General features: G+C 34.9%; 3 protein-coding genes across 4 annotated transcripts in view; 2 read left to right on the top strand and 1 right to left on the bottom strand.

Moving 5' to 3' along the window:
* The window catches only part of LOC142350648 (uncharacterized), a 626,363-nt gene that overhangs the window by 491,733 nt on the left and 119,516 nt on the right, over positions 1 to 15,114 (top strand). The gene's annotated exons all lie outside the window — the stretch shown is intronic.
* The window catches only part of LOC142341676 (splicing factor 3B subunit 2-like), a 542,910-nt gene that overhangs the window by 438,345 nt on the left and 89,451 nt on the right, over positions 1 to 15,114 (bottom strand). The gene's annotated exons all lie outside the window — the stretch shown is intronic.
* Positions 1 to 15,114, top strand: part of LOC142350625 (uncharacterized) — a 72,810-nt gene that overhangs the window by 8,004 nt on the left and 49,692 nt on the right. Inside the window, exon 2 of one of the 2 annotated variants that reach the window (XM_075402531.1) lies at positions 1,636 to 1,657. The exons of the other annotated variant lie outside the window; for it this stretch is intronic. Within the exon in view, the coding sequence (XP_075258646.1) occupies positions 1,636 to 1,657 (22 nt within the window). The remainder of the gene's footprint in view (positions 1 to 1,635; positions 1,658 to 15,114) is intronic. 2 annotated transcript variants of the gene reach the window in all.

Genomic DNA, 15,114 nt, shown 5'->3' with positions numbered 1-15,114 from the left:
CCAATTAACTTCATAAAAGTTTACGAGATTTCTTTGCTGCTCAATTTTTGGGTTTCCTTTATTGGCATTTCTTCGTTGATTTTTTACAAGGAAGACCCGTTGTCTCAGAAAGTCTCAAATTGTTTTGTTGATTCAAGCATTTTTCTCTGTTAGTTATTTGTTTTGCCGGATAGCTTCGACCAATTAACTTCATAAAAGTTTACGAGATTTCTTTGCTGCTCAATTTTTGGGTTTCCTTTGTTGGCATTTCTTCGTTGATTTTTTACAAGGAAGACCCGTTGAAGTCCAGATGAGAAGCAAGTAATGATTTACATTTCTTGTCAATAACATCTCGTAAATATTATGCCTTGAACACTGTGCTGCCATAAAAATGTGTTTCGGAAAATTTCGCTGCTTCCTGTATTTGCTACTATTTTGTAATCTCGTCAATTAGTCATCTTAATAACAATCCCAATTGGCTTCTTGAATTGTAAAAATATTAATCCGTCTCTTTTTGAAACTTGATGTCTGTTATGAGTTTTGAAAACAATAGTTTTCAAAATCATTTGATTTTTTGGGCTACGCCATTTCTTAAATTTGTTCAGTCGCTTAGTTATAATTTAATCTATATAGCGATTTTATTTTCAACCATTTGGTTCCTGTCTTTGTTGCTATTGTTAATAAGAGATTTTATAAAACTTTTAGTTGTACAATTTAAAGGTTTTCCTTTTTTAATTTCTAACATTAATGGTAGGTCCCATAGGTTATGAAACATGGCGCAATTGAACGTTTTTTAATGCTCTTAGTGACAATTTCATGGTTTTAATGGCTTCACTGGCATTCTGCGCAATGTTGAATTGACCTTTTCATTTTTGTAGATATTTTTTCTTCTTTTCGTAGTCGTATGACGTACTCTGGATAATGACATGTCTCAATTGCTTCCTATGGGGATATAAATGAACTTTAACTGAAATTGACTGATTTCAGTTATTATCTCATGAAAATGATCACTTTGAAATTAAAAGTTTTCTAAAACAGAAACGTTTTTTTGAATTTTGCAGCTTTTTTCTCTTTTTCTTCGACCTGTCACCCAGTCGATAGAGGACAGGTCCCATATCTTGTCTAATGGGGCATAGAATAATTTGTTTTGTCTAGGTTTTATCAGATGCATGTTTGATTTTGTCACGAACAAATCAAAAATAACTATTTATATAACGAACTTGTGTGCATAACCTTTGAAATGAAATAAAATGCGTGTATAACAAACAATGATAGAACAGAGCTCGACCGAAATAAATTAATATATCAATTTGTGTTGCAGGATCTTGCAAGATAACCATTTCTTGTACGAATCTTGAACGAAGTTGCAAGATGATCGTTTTTTATAAGAATTTTGAAAAGAAATTGTTGCATAATAACCATCTGGTCTCGACTAGGTTAAAAATGTAGTTAATAAATGATGCTCTGATTTGTGCTCTGCGTTATCATAATGGCACTAAAAGAGTACTTTAATTGCCCGAAAAGGTACCTGAACTATATTTCTTGCGCTGAACTGTTCACATGATTTTATCCGTTCAGTTGTCCTTTACCCGAATATCATAAAATGTTTGCTTCCTATTCAATTATCTCAAGTAAAATTTGATTTAATGTGCATAGAGCCCTTGCCCAACGTCATCAGGTAACCGAAGTTCATCTGTTTGCCACACTCTATCATAAGAGTAAAACATTATTCAGTTCTTTCCTTGTAAATCTATCCTATGAAGAAAACAACTTTTCCACTCTGTTCTAATTATGGTATTGTCAGCGCCACTAAACTGCTCAATTTGTGATTGCAGAACAAAGCCAACCTCTAATTCTCGAACTTTGTAATGACCATATGCGCTCAAAATCATCCGAGTACATCTGCATTTAAAAAAAAATCCAATCTACTTTGAAATAAGTTCTCGACGATTTTCTTTTCCTTCTATCTCTGAAGTTCATAACTAGAAGCTCAGTTTCGAGCTTGTCAGTTTCAATTCAAGAGCTTCATTAAACTCGCAAACGAATTTTATGACAATTATAATAGTCCTGTTTGTTTTTTACTGAAATTTTTTGTACTACCATTTTTTGTCGAATACAGTTTTTGTCTGACCGTTTAGATTTCTGTCCTCAAAAAGGGACAAACAGATAAAACCTGGAGGACACTAAGTTGCTTAACTGTTCTCCTAGAGCCTTACGCCTTGCAAATCTCTAAGTACGCAATTTTGTTGTTCTTTGGGCTAATGGGTTTTGGCTAATGGGAACGCAGAGTCAAATCTTATAATCAAATATTTAAATTAGAATTGATGGTTGACGACAGTAGCAATTAGCACAAAATTCAGCCTAAAAATTTTACACCAAATACCGCGCCTTTTACATTTATGGTGATCACCTTTAATTTACAACTTCCTTGACTTCTCATGACATCAAGATCAAGGGTCAATAGATCACACATAACAATATGAAAAAGGGGGACAAAATTGGTATAAGTAGCACGTGTTTGCTCCTTGTTGCATTCACTCATTTCATAAATAACCAAGACTTAAACCAGCAGATGGATTGAGTTACGTGTAATTTTTCATACTTTAAACAATTAACATTATACTTTCAAAGCTCCTCTTATCATGTAAAGTGTTTGTTCCGAGTCCTCCCAAATGCTTTTGTTAGACTTTGCTGGCATGCAATCGGTAGGCAAGTAGTTTAGCTCTAATAGCCGACTCTCGACTGAACTTCAAACGTAGTCCACTTTCTTAAATTTTTGTTTTTCCGTTATTCAACGAATTATTTCTACGAACAAAACCAGCCTGATTGTCTACAAGGACGTTTACTGGCTGCTGGACTATTAAATATGTTTCTTGTAATAGGTTTGCTAAATGTAAGGCTTTTTTAACTGCCTCGACTACAGCGTTAAGTTCAGCTCCTGAGGCAGGTTTACACTTTTATAATTTACTAGCCCAACTGATTGCAACTGAAATATAGTTAAGTTTAAATCAAAAACCAATTGATCTTTTTCTATTGTCTATGTTGCCTGCCCAATCTGAGTCTGAAAACCCTGTCAACTCCAGTTTCTCACCTTCTCTAAAAATGATCCCTGTTTTTGTCCCTTTCAGGTAACGTAAACACCCTTTTGTCGCATTCCAGTGTCGCTGTCCAGGGTTTTGAACAAAAGAACTCAATAAATTAACTGCGTGCGCAATATCTGGTCTAAATATGGATGCCAGATAAGTCAAACATCTCATTATAATCCTATTATCACATAATTGCATTTCGCTATGCTCATTGCTGACTATTTTTTTGTGAACCGAATTTTGACAGTTTCATTCGAACGTCTAATGGGGCTGCCAAAGTTTTTGATTTGCTCATATTAAATTTATCTTGCAAGCTTTCCGCATTCGCTAAATTTTTTCTTCATAACTGCTCATTTGGAAATGCTCACTACCTTTATTCTTAAAAACTTCACATATGTCTTCCAGCAATCTTAATACCAACATGTCATCTACCCAATGACACAACATTCCTGCTATCCAGGTTTTGCCTTTCTTTTTAAAAAGGCGCTCATCTTGAATAGCCGCAGTAAAACCTAACTGGATAAAGAAAACTTTGATTTTTATGTACCAATTTCTACTCGAGTGTTTCAATCCAAATAAACTTTTCCTGAGCTTACAAATTGATGGTTTTCCTCGCTTGTCAAATTTTTCGTGCCCTTCGGTCTGTTGCATAAAAATTCCTTCAATGTCAGCATCTAAGAAAGCTGTTTTTATATCCATTTGTTTCAACACGATGCCTCCTTATACAGCATAGCTCTTCAGTACTCGTCAGTACTGGAATTCTTTATCGGATACTAATGGGACTATTTCCTTTGTTCTCTACCAGTTACCAAACTCTAATTTCCACAAATGAGTTGTATTTTAATTTGAGTGCTTCATACAAGTTTTATCCTAATTTCTTCATCTATGGTCTTAGGCAGTAATTCTTCATTCACCATTTCCCAAAAAAGCTACCGGGTTTCTTTCTCTATCCCGATCCGACTGAATCGTGTTGACATTCGCTTACTCTATTTCTTAAACTTCAAAAAAATTTCTTCTTCGTTGAAAGTTACATTCCGAGATTTCCTAACGTTAAAGATCCATGTGTTACTTGGAATATCTTCAAGATAAGTCTCACTGTTTTTTGAAGAACACAAATTCATTCCTTTTTGAGAATTTCTATCAATCTTGCCTCGAAAACAATTTTCAACATGAACAAAAGTTGAACAAAAAAAATTTGAAAGATTCTAAGTTAGTTTTCTTTTTGTACTTTTCTTCAAAGGTCTCCTCTAAATAACCGACGGGAAACAAAGTTTTTAATCTGTTTTGACACATTAATTGCATATAGCCGATACCCGTTTCTCAAAACTTAACGGGTGTAAAAGAGATCTGGCCATTTGGGTTCCTCTCAATTTTTCCGTTTTCTTGTGGTTTATACGGTGCCCAGAATTCCAGTATCAGAGTTTTTGGTCTTTATAATTGTTTCAAGTAATTTGAGACATATTCCCCTGACCAATCGCAAACTAAGGTTACTGGTTTGTCTTATATCCTCAAAAGTCTGTTCAACTCTTCCAATGGCCTCATCCCCTGACCTCAAAAAAAAACAAAATTTTTGATAGCTGCTAAAAGTATCCACTCAACCTATTGAATAACTGTGGCGATCGACAGCTTCCGGCTTGATGGGCACAAATTTGTTGTTGAGACAATTTCTAACTCTTCACTTGCTCTTGTTCCTGAGTTTTTGGCACTGATTTCTTGGAATTATTTAGCTAACATGTTTCAAAGTTTGTTTAATCCTGCTCGCATAGTTTTAGTCCTACTGTGCCTTCTTTTAGTTTGGAAATGTCCTCTACATTGTTGGGACCTAAACAGTTATGCCGCAATCTAGGGGAATCTCCACTAGCTACATTGCACTGCTCTGACATTTTCCGTAGTCAATATTGTTCCAGATAAACAAACTATCTCTTTCCTCCAAAAGAAACAATGTGTCCTTTTTAATTTGTATTTCTGTAGTCCTACCAAAGAAGACCTCAATTTTGCTCTACGAATTTACACTGATACCAGATTCTTTTTAACATTGGGCACAAACAACGCCTTGCTTAATCTTTTTTCCCTCTGGGCCAATGGAATCCAAAACTCTGATTTCAAGTTTTCCTTTTTATCTAATTTATTATTTACTATTGTTTACATTAGTGATTCTACCAGAATACTCCTTGTCTAAACCTACGAATGAGGTTCTGTCCTTAATCATATGACTGGTAGCACCTAAGTCCAAAACCACTTCCATTGCAAGATTGCTTTACGAATAATGAAAGAAGGAAAAGAACTCTTTTTCTTCTAAATTTTGCTTCTCAGTTAAATTTTTGGAGCCCCTCTGTGTGGTTCTCCTGCTTTGGTTTACAAACTTCTCAGATTTTTGTTGCCTTCTACAAGGTTTAGCTATATATCTGTGCTCTAATTTTCAAATATATTAATATTTACTATTGTTTACATTAGTGATGGTACCAGAATACTCCTTGTCTAAACTTCCGAATGAGGTCCTGTCCTGTCCTTAATCATAAGACTGGTAGCACCTAAGTCCAAAAGCAGTTCTATTGCAAGGTTGCTTTACGAAAATTGAAAGAAGGAAAAGAACTCTTCGTCTTCTAAATTCTGCTTCTCAATTAAATTTTTCGAGCCCCTCTGTGTGGTTCTCCTGCTTTGGCTTACAAAATTCTCAGATTTTTGTTGCCTTCTACAAATTTTAGCTGTATATCTGTTCTCACCACACTTTAAACAATTCATTGCGGAAGCTTTGGTTAGTTCCTGAAAAGTTTTCTTAAGCCTACAGTCTTTTGTGATGTCGCGTTTCACGGCAGTTGAAACCCTTCTGTTCTATATTGAAGAAACCGCCCTCTATTGTTTATATTTTCATTATCGATGCTGATCAGGTGTTACTCAATTTCCTCTAGAGATTTCTGGTCTTTGCTGTTTTTCACGAGTGTTGCGAAAATTTCATATTCCTCCGGATGCCCTTTTAAGAATATTGAGACAGACATTTGTTCACAGATTTCTTCATTCACTAGTGGTAAGTTGTATTGCATTTCATCTCTTCTGGTGAGATTATTGTACTATACTCTTACTTGAAGTCTTTTTAAGGCGCCTTAAAACTGCCATTAATTTATATAGCGGAACTCTCTCGTTTTGAAACATTAACGCAGTACATCCGACGCACTAGTGCCATCACTCTTGTAAATTCTAAGAAGAAAATCTGATTTTTTATCTAATGCTGCTTAACTCGTACGACAAAAACTTCTTTTCTAAAATTTCCCAGGCTTTTTCTATAGCTTGCCTTCTTTGCTCCTCCGAAGAATTATTTCTATAAGCTTGCATTTAATCCAGATAGGTAGCTTTTCCAAAAAGAACTTTGCCAAGTTTTAGCGCGTGCATACGAGCCTGAAATTTTTCATCAAGGTACAAGAAATCATCTTTACGCCCGCTGAAAATCAATCTGTCTGTTTTTGAGCTCATTTTTAGGACCGCCTTATTTTCTTTTTAACAGTAATTGTTTCCTACTGATTGAAAATTAATGCTCTATTATTGCTCTAGGTTTAAAATTCTTTTACAAAAATAGTAGGAATTGAGGGTAAAATCTCGTTTTGTCGGACATCAAAACTTTTTGCTTTATACAGTTGTTTTGAATCTGGTGCCTGTTGGAGGCTGAGTTTTAGGATAACGATGTGGTGAGTCGTTAGGTTTGAGTGTACCGAAAAAATTTTTAAAGCACCAGGTTTTACTTGTTGTATACTGTAGTACCGTTAGGAAAACAAAAAACTAACCAAAAAAGTTTTGTCGACTAATTTAATCTAGAAGTTGGTGTTTTGTTCAAATCCAGTAGCTTCCTTGACAAAATCACAAGTTGGACATCGACGTTGAGCCCGCGTTTTTCAGCGGCTATTAAGCACATTAAGGATACCGAAACCCTCCGAGAATAATGTACTCAAACCATTAACTTAGTCTTATTTAAGAAATGTTTTACGGTCAACTTATGTGTCTTTCGACCATATTTGTATGTTAAAGAAGCAAAGCACAAAAAATTGAAAAAAACAGTTGTTTAAGCTGAGCTGTTTTTAACTAAGCAATCCTTGTTCTCCGACAGCTCCGTGACAGAATTGAACGACAACTGTGAACCATCGTGATCCCTACTGATACCGAACAACAGCGCCACTCACGCTTGACACAACAGGCCCCCTGATTAGCTACACAAATTTAGCAATCCACATTTGAAGTCTCTCTCAACCAGGCACAGGAGCTCTTGACTCGACAGATGAAGTCCCACAGCCCACAATGTTTGTCTAAGAGGAGATTGACTACTTAACTTAGAAAAACTCCGGGACCATAACCTTTCGGCTAATGAGAACACGGAGACAACTCTTGTAATCGAACATTTTAATCAGAAATGATAGTTGACAACAGTGGCGATTAGCACGAAATTCAGCCTCTATATATTTCCCCAAACTACCGCACTTTTACCTTCATGTGATCTTTTTTAATTGACAACTTCCTTAACTTCTCATGACATCTGATCTTTCCTAGCATTTTACTCTGGTAATTAATGTCTTTAAAAGATCAAAGATCAATAGATCACACATAACAAAATGAAAACTTGGGGACAATGTTGTATAAATAGCACGTGTTGGCTCCTTGTTGCATTCACTCATTTTATAAATAACCAGGAAGTCAATCAGCACTTGGATTGCGTTACGTAAAACATTTCATACTTTGAACAATTAATATACTTTCAATGGTTTTCTTATCATCTCTTAATAACATTTTTTATTATATTTTGGAGTCATGATCAAATGCTTTGAGTAGCTTCGGGAGGAGAGATTTTTTCCGTTTGTGCCTCCCTCCCTTGAGCTTAGTATGAGCACAATATTTGCACCTCCATACGCACGTGTTATATCTTTACCTAATGGTTTACTATGTAATGACAAGTGATCTATTACTGGTGGGCGCAAAACGTACTGAGGGCTCAAACGAAAAACTTTCGAGAATGTTTTATACATTGATGTTTCAAGTGAAAAAAATTAACTTCAATTGCTTGGTGGACGCCTACTTTAACATATCAAGAGCTAAATAATTGCTCTTAAACAATTCCTCGTTGTAGCAGTTATATTATCTTGTGTTCTTTTTATGCGATTGTTAGTTTGACAGATTTTTCCTCTGACTCATTTGATTTTCTTCTGCACAACAACAGGATAAACAAGTAGCGCCCGGAGGGCATTAGAGGCTCTCAGAGCCAGTCGGCTTTTATGTTTATAAGTTTGCAATTCAATGAAACGTTTTTGTATATAAAACGTTAATTGATGATATGAAGGACGCTTCTGAGGGTTTGACCCCTACATTTCTCACCCCACCCTCGCCCCGGCTTCAATCCTACTCCCAAATCAGCCATCAGCCCCCTCTGCCGCCTTCAACCCCCCAAATCCCCGCCCCTGCTCATTGTGCCACCTGTAACCCAACGCGCTCGACACTTCCCCCCTCCACCGCCGGTGTACCCAACTTACGCCCCTTCAATTGAGCTAAAGTTCGCCCCCCTAAGCTCTAGGTACGTACTTACAAAGGCAACCACTCGCCAGTCGTTTGAGAGTCATTTGCTTGGTCGGTTGCGATTGCAATTTTTCTGCAACATGTCATTAACCAGGTTGAGGTGGCCACACCGAAGTGACCACTGATCAGACGAGTTTCGAGCGCACACATGTTCCCGGTGCGCTCGAATTACATGGTCTGGGAAAAACTTCGAGCGCACTCTCGTCTGGACAATGGTCTGGAACTGTCTGATCAGGGTTCACTTCGTTCTGGGACGGTCTGATCAGAGGCAGATTCGAGCGCACACTAGTCTGATCTCAGACAACTTCGAACGCACACTGTTCTGATCTGGGGAGGTTTTCGAGCGCACACTAGTCTCATCAGGGGAGGTTTTGGAGCGCCTTTTAGTCTAATCGGGGACGTTTCGAACGCATTTTTGTCTGATCAGAGAGACCTTTCGACCGCACTTTTGTCTGATCAGAGAGACGTTTCGACCGCACTTTTGTCTGATAAGAGGACGTTTCGAGCGCACTTTTGTCTGATCCGAGGAGCTTTCGAGCGCACTTTCGTCTGATCAGAGGACGTTTCGAGAGCTGACATAGGTTAAATGCTGTCGGAAAGAATCTACAGATGAACTAACGATAAACTTTTTGAGATTTTCCAGTATGTTTTTGGTGTGTTCCCCTCCTTCTCTCAACCGGGCTGGGGACCGGCTACGACGGAGTTACAAACAAACAATTATAGGAGATTTTGAGAAGAGCGTTAGTTAAAAAACCAAGCTCAAATTCTATCTCCAAACAAAACAAAGCGTAATAATTTGCAAAGTGACTATAAATGATAAATGAAAAATGACTATAAAACAACTGACTATAATTGAAATTCGCAAATTCTCTTTTAAATAAGAACTTTTTTCCTACACAAGCTATAGCAAAAATTCTTCTCGTTTTACACTTCAGCTACCCAGGGGATACTCAATACCGATCTTGGTTCGATTTGAACAATTCCTTGACCCGATGAAAAAGACCTGTTTTTAAATTTCGCTATTCGCGAAATTCACAAATTTCTGCAAATTTTCGAATGAAAAACTAACTTTTTTCCTACACAAGCTATAGCAAAAATTCTTTTCGTTTTACACTTTAGCTACCCAGGGGATACTCCATACCGAGTTTGGTTCCATTTGAAAATTTTCTTGACCCGATGAAAAATACTATATTTAAAAATTAACTATCCGAATTAATCGCGAGTTTTCGTACGAAATACTAAATATTTTCCTGGGCAATCTATAGCAAAAAATCTTTTGTTTTAGACTTTGGGCACACAAGGGAAATTCCATACCCAGTTTGGTTTAATTTGAACAACCTTGACCCGATGAAAAAGACCTTTTTATTAAAATTCGCTAATCGGGAAATTCGCAAATTTCTGTATGAAAAACTTACTTTTTTCCTACGAAAACTGATTAAAAGTTCTTTTTGTCCTACTCTCTACACACAAAGTGGATACTCCATGCCAGGATTGGTTCACGTTGGACAACTTCTTGACCCAAATAAAAATAAATATATTAAAAATTCGTTATTCGCAAAACTCGCAAATTTCCGTATGAAAAACTAACTTTTTTGCTATACAAGCTATAGAAAAAACTTCTTTTGTTTTACAATCTAGGTACATATGGGACACTCCATACCGAGTTTGGTTTGATTTGAATAACTTCTTGACCCGATGAAAATTACTTTATTTAAAAATTAAATATCCGATTTAATCGCAAACTACCGTATGAAATACAAACTTTTTTCCTAGCCAAGCTTTAGCAGAAAATCTTTTTGTTTTACACTTTGGGTAAACAGTGGATACTCTGTACCTATTTTGGTTTAATTTGAACAACTCCTTGACCCGATGAAAGATACCTATTTTAAAATTCGCTAACCGCGAAAATCGCAAATTTCGTAAGAAATACTAACTTTTTTTCCTAAGCAAGCTCTAGCAAAACTGGTTACTACTTCTCCATAACAAAAAATCGGAGGCATTTATGAAGGAGTCCTGGTTTTTTCGTGAGTCCTTATGAGCTTCTCAAACTATAAGGAACAAATTTGACTGTTTTTCTTTTTTTCTTGTAGAATAAGCAAAAAGGGAGGCTCTTTTTCAAGACATATATACTGTTAAATTCGCGGATAAGCCAGGAATAAATTAGCACATCATAAAAGCAAAGAAACAAAGCACAATTAAAAAACAGCACATGGAGAAGATGCCTGTAAGGGCACACAGGTATGGACATTTAAAAAATAATCGATTTTTTAAAATTTACCCCAAAAATTTAAACAAAGACGCCAATACAAAAAAAAACCTGTTGCCTTACCATCTTTATGAACAACAGGCACTGCCAAAACAGTATGGGTAACCTTGAGCAACTCTGTGACCCAGAAAGTCCTACTTCATTTTTTAAATAAGTTTGAATTTTTGAGAAACATTTGACAAAATCGCAAAAGTTGACTTTATATATCACTAATCTTGAACTTTTCTAAATCATCCAAAATATTACTATCTAATTGAATAGTAGATACTATGAAAAAAGTTTGAGCAACATTTAAAAATTCCTTGACCCATAGAGTAACATCATTATTTTGAAATACGAAACGACTTTAGAAAAACATCTGACGAAATTGCAAAACTTGACTTCATATATCACTGCTCTTGAATTTCTTTACATCATGGCCAACGTTAGCTTGCCTAACGTTTGTTATATCACTTTGAACCAACTAGACCCAATAGTCAAGAAATAACAAGACATTTTACATAGAAAACAGACGAATTTTTTACGTTTCCAAACTTTTCTTTTCTAATCTTCCAATTTTTCAAGTATTGACCCCAAAGCGAAAACTGCCAATTTATTACAATCTAATTGTATAGTAGATACTATGAAAATGGTATGTGCAACATTCAACAATTCCTTAACCCATAGAATAACATCATATTTTTGAAATACAAAACGACTTTAGAGAAACATCTGACGAAATTGCAAAACTTGACTTCATATATCACTGATCTTGATATTCTTTACATCATGGCCAACGTTAGCCTGCCAAACGTTTGTTATATCATTTTGAACCACTTTGACCCAATAGACAAGAAATCACAAGACAATTTACATTAAAAACGTACAAATTTTTTGCGTTTCCAAACTTTTCTTTTCCAATCTTCCAATTTTTCAAGTATTGACCCCTAGGCAAGCCAGTTTATTACTATCTAATTGAATAGTAGATAGTATGTGCAACATTCAACAATTCCTTAACCCATAGAATAACATCATATTTTTGAAATACAAAACGACTTTAGAGAAATATCTGACGAAATTGGAAAACTTGACTTCATATATCACTGATCTTGAATTTCTTTACATCATGGCCAACGTTAGCCTGCCAAACGTTTGTTATATCATTTTGAACCACTTTGACCCAATAGTCGAAAAATAAGAAGACATGTTACATTAAAAACGTACAAATTTTTTGCGTTTCCAAACTTTTCTTTTCCAATCTTCCAATTTTTCAAGTTTTGATCCAAAGCAAAAGTTTCCAGTTTATTACAATGTAATTGGATAGTAGATACTATGAAAATAGAATGACCAACAACCAACATTTCCTTGACCCATAGAGTAACATCATATTTTGAAATACGAAACGACTTTAGAGAACCATCTGACGAAATTGCAAAACTTGATTTCATATATCACTAATCTTGAGTTTCTTTTTATAATGGCCAATTTTAGACTGCCAAGAGTTTGTTATATCAATTTGAACCACCTTGACGCAATAGTCGAGAAATAACAAGACAATTTACATTAAAAACATACAAAATTTTTGCGTTTCCAAACTTTTCTTTTCCAATCTTCCAATTTTTCAAGTTTTGACCCAAAGCAAAAGTTTCCAGTTTATTACAATTTAATTGGATAGTACATACTACGAAAATAGAATGAGCAACATTCAACAACTCCTTGACCCATAGAGCAATATCATATTTTTGAAATACGAATCAAATACGGAACGACTTTAGAGAAACATTTGGCAAAATTGCAAATCTTGACTTCATATATCACTGATCTTGAATTTCTTCACACATGGCCAAAGTTACCCTGCCAAGCGTTTGTTATGTCAATTTGAACCACCTTGACCCAATAATCGAGAAATAACCAGACAATTTAAATTAAAAACGTTCAAAATTTTTGCGTTTCCAAACTTTTCTTTTCCAATCTTCCAATTTTTCAAGTTTTGACCCAAAGCAAAAGTTTCCAGTTTATTACAATGTAATTGGATAGTAGATACTACGGAAACAGAATGAGCAACAATCAACAACTCCTTGACCCATAGAGTAACATCATATTTTGAAATACAAAACGACTTTAGAGAAACATCTGACGAAATTGCAAAACCTGATTTAATATATCACTAATCTTACATTTCTTTTTATAATAGCCAATTTTAGACTTCCAAGCGTTTGTTATATCACTTTGAACCACCTAGACCCAATAGTCGAGAAATAAAAAACAGACCAATTTTTTACAATTCCGAATTTTTCTTTTCTAATCTTCAATTTTTCAAGTATTGACCCCAAAGCAAAAATTGCCAGTTTTTTACAATTTAATTGAATAGTAGATACTACGAAAATAGTATGTGCAACATTTAACTATTCCTTGACCCATAGAATAACATCTTAATTTTGAAATACAAAACAACTTTAGAGAAACATCTGACGAAATTGCAGAATTTGACTTTATATCACTGATCTTGAATTTCTTTACACATGGCCAACGTTAGCCTGCCAAGCGTTTGTTTATTCGTTTTGAACCACCTTGACCCAATAGTGGAGAAATAACAAGACAATTTACATAAAAAACAGACCAATTTTTTACAATTCCGAATTTTTCTTTTCTAATCTTCCAATTTTTCAAGTATTGACCCCAAAGCGAAAATTGCCAGTTTTTTTACAATCTAATTGAATAGTAGATACTACGAAAATAGTATGTGCAACATTTAACAATTCCTTGACCCACAGAATAACATCTTAATTTTGAAATACAAAACAACTTTAGAGAAACATCTGACGAAATTGCAGAACTTGACTTCATATATCACTGATCTTGAATTTCTTTACACATGGCCAGCATCAACCTGCCAAGCGTTTGTTATTTCATTTTGAACCACCTAGATCCAACAGTCGAGAAATAACAAGACAATTTACATAAAAAACGGACGAATTTTTTGCGTTTCCAAACTTTTCTTTTCTAATCCTCCAATTTTTCAGATATTGACACCAAAGCAAAAATTGCCAGTTTATTACAATTTAATTGAATAGTGGAGCCTTCGAATAAGAATGAGCAACAATCAACAACTCCTTGACCCATAGAGTAACATCATTTTTTTGAAATACGAAACGACTTTAGAGAAACATCTGACGAAACTGCATAACTTGATTTCATATATCACTAATCTTCAATTTCTTTTTATAATGGTCAATTTCAGACTACCACACTTTCTTTTATCACTTTGAGTCACCTAGATCCAATAGTTGTGAAATAACCAGACAATTTACATGAAAAACAGACTTTTTTTGCAATTCCGAACATTTCTTCACTAATGTTTCAATTTTTCAAGTATTGACCCCAAAGCAAAAAATGCCAGTATATTACAATCATATGGAGTAGTGGATACTACGAAAGTAGTATGAGCAACATTCAACAACTCCTTGACCCATAGAGTAACATCATATTTTTGAAATACGAAACGACTTTAGAGAAACATCTGAGGAAATTGCAAAATTTGACTTCATATATCACTAATCCTGATTCTTTTTATCATGGCCCACGTGAACCTGCCCCACTTTAGTTATATCATTTTGAACCACCTAGATCCAATAGTCGAGAAATAACAAGACATTTTACATAAAAAATAGACGAATTTTTCACGTTTCCGAACTTTTCTTCTCTAATGTTTCAATTTTTCAAGTATTGACCCCAAAGCAAAAATTGCCAATTCATTATAATGTAATTGAGTAGTAGATACTACGAAAATAGAATGAGCAACATTCAACAAGTCCTTGACCCATAGAGTAACATCATGTTTTTGAAATACGAAACGACTCTAGAGAAACATCTGATGAAATTGCATAACTTGATTTCATATATCACTAATCTTCAATTTCTTTTTATAATGGCCAATTTTAGACTACCACACGTTTGTTTTATCCTTTTGAGTCACCTAGACCTAATAGTTGTGAAATAACAAGACAATTTACATGAAATACAGACAACTTTTTTGCGATTCCGAACATTTCTTCTCTAATGTTTCAATTTTTCAAGTACTCACCCCAAAGCAAAAAATGCCAGTTTATTACAATCAAATGGAGTAGTGGATACTACGAAAATAGTATGAGCAACATTCAACAACTCCTTGACCCATAGAGTAACATCATATTTTTGAAATACGAAACGACTCTAGAGAAACATCTGACGAAATTGCAAAATTTGACTTCATAT

This window comes from Convolutriloba macropyga, chromosome 1 (genome assembly GCF_964194025.1).
Source record: "Convolutriloba macropyga chromosome 1, txConMacr16.3, whole genome shotgun sequence".
Taxonomy (NCBI): domain Eukaryota; kingdom Metazoa; phylum Xenacoelomorpha; order Acoela; family Convolutidae; genus Convolutriloba; species Convolutriloba macropyga.
This window is presented reverse-complemented; position numbering and strand designations above follow the sequence as displayed.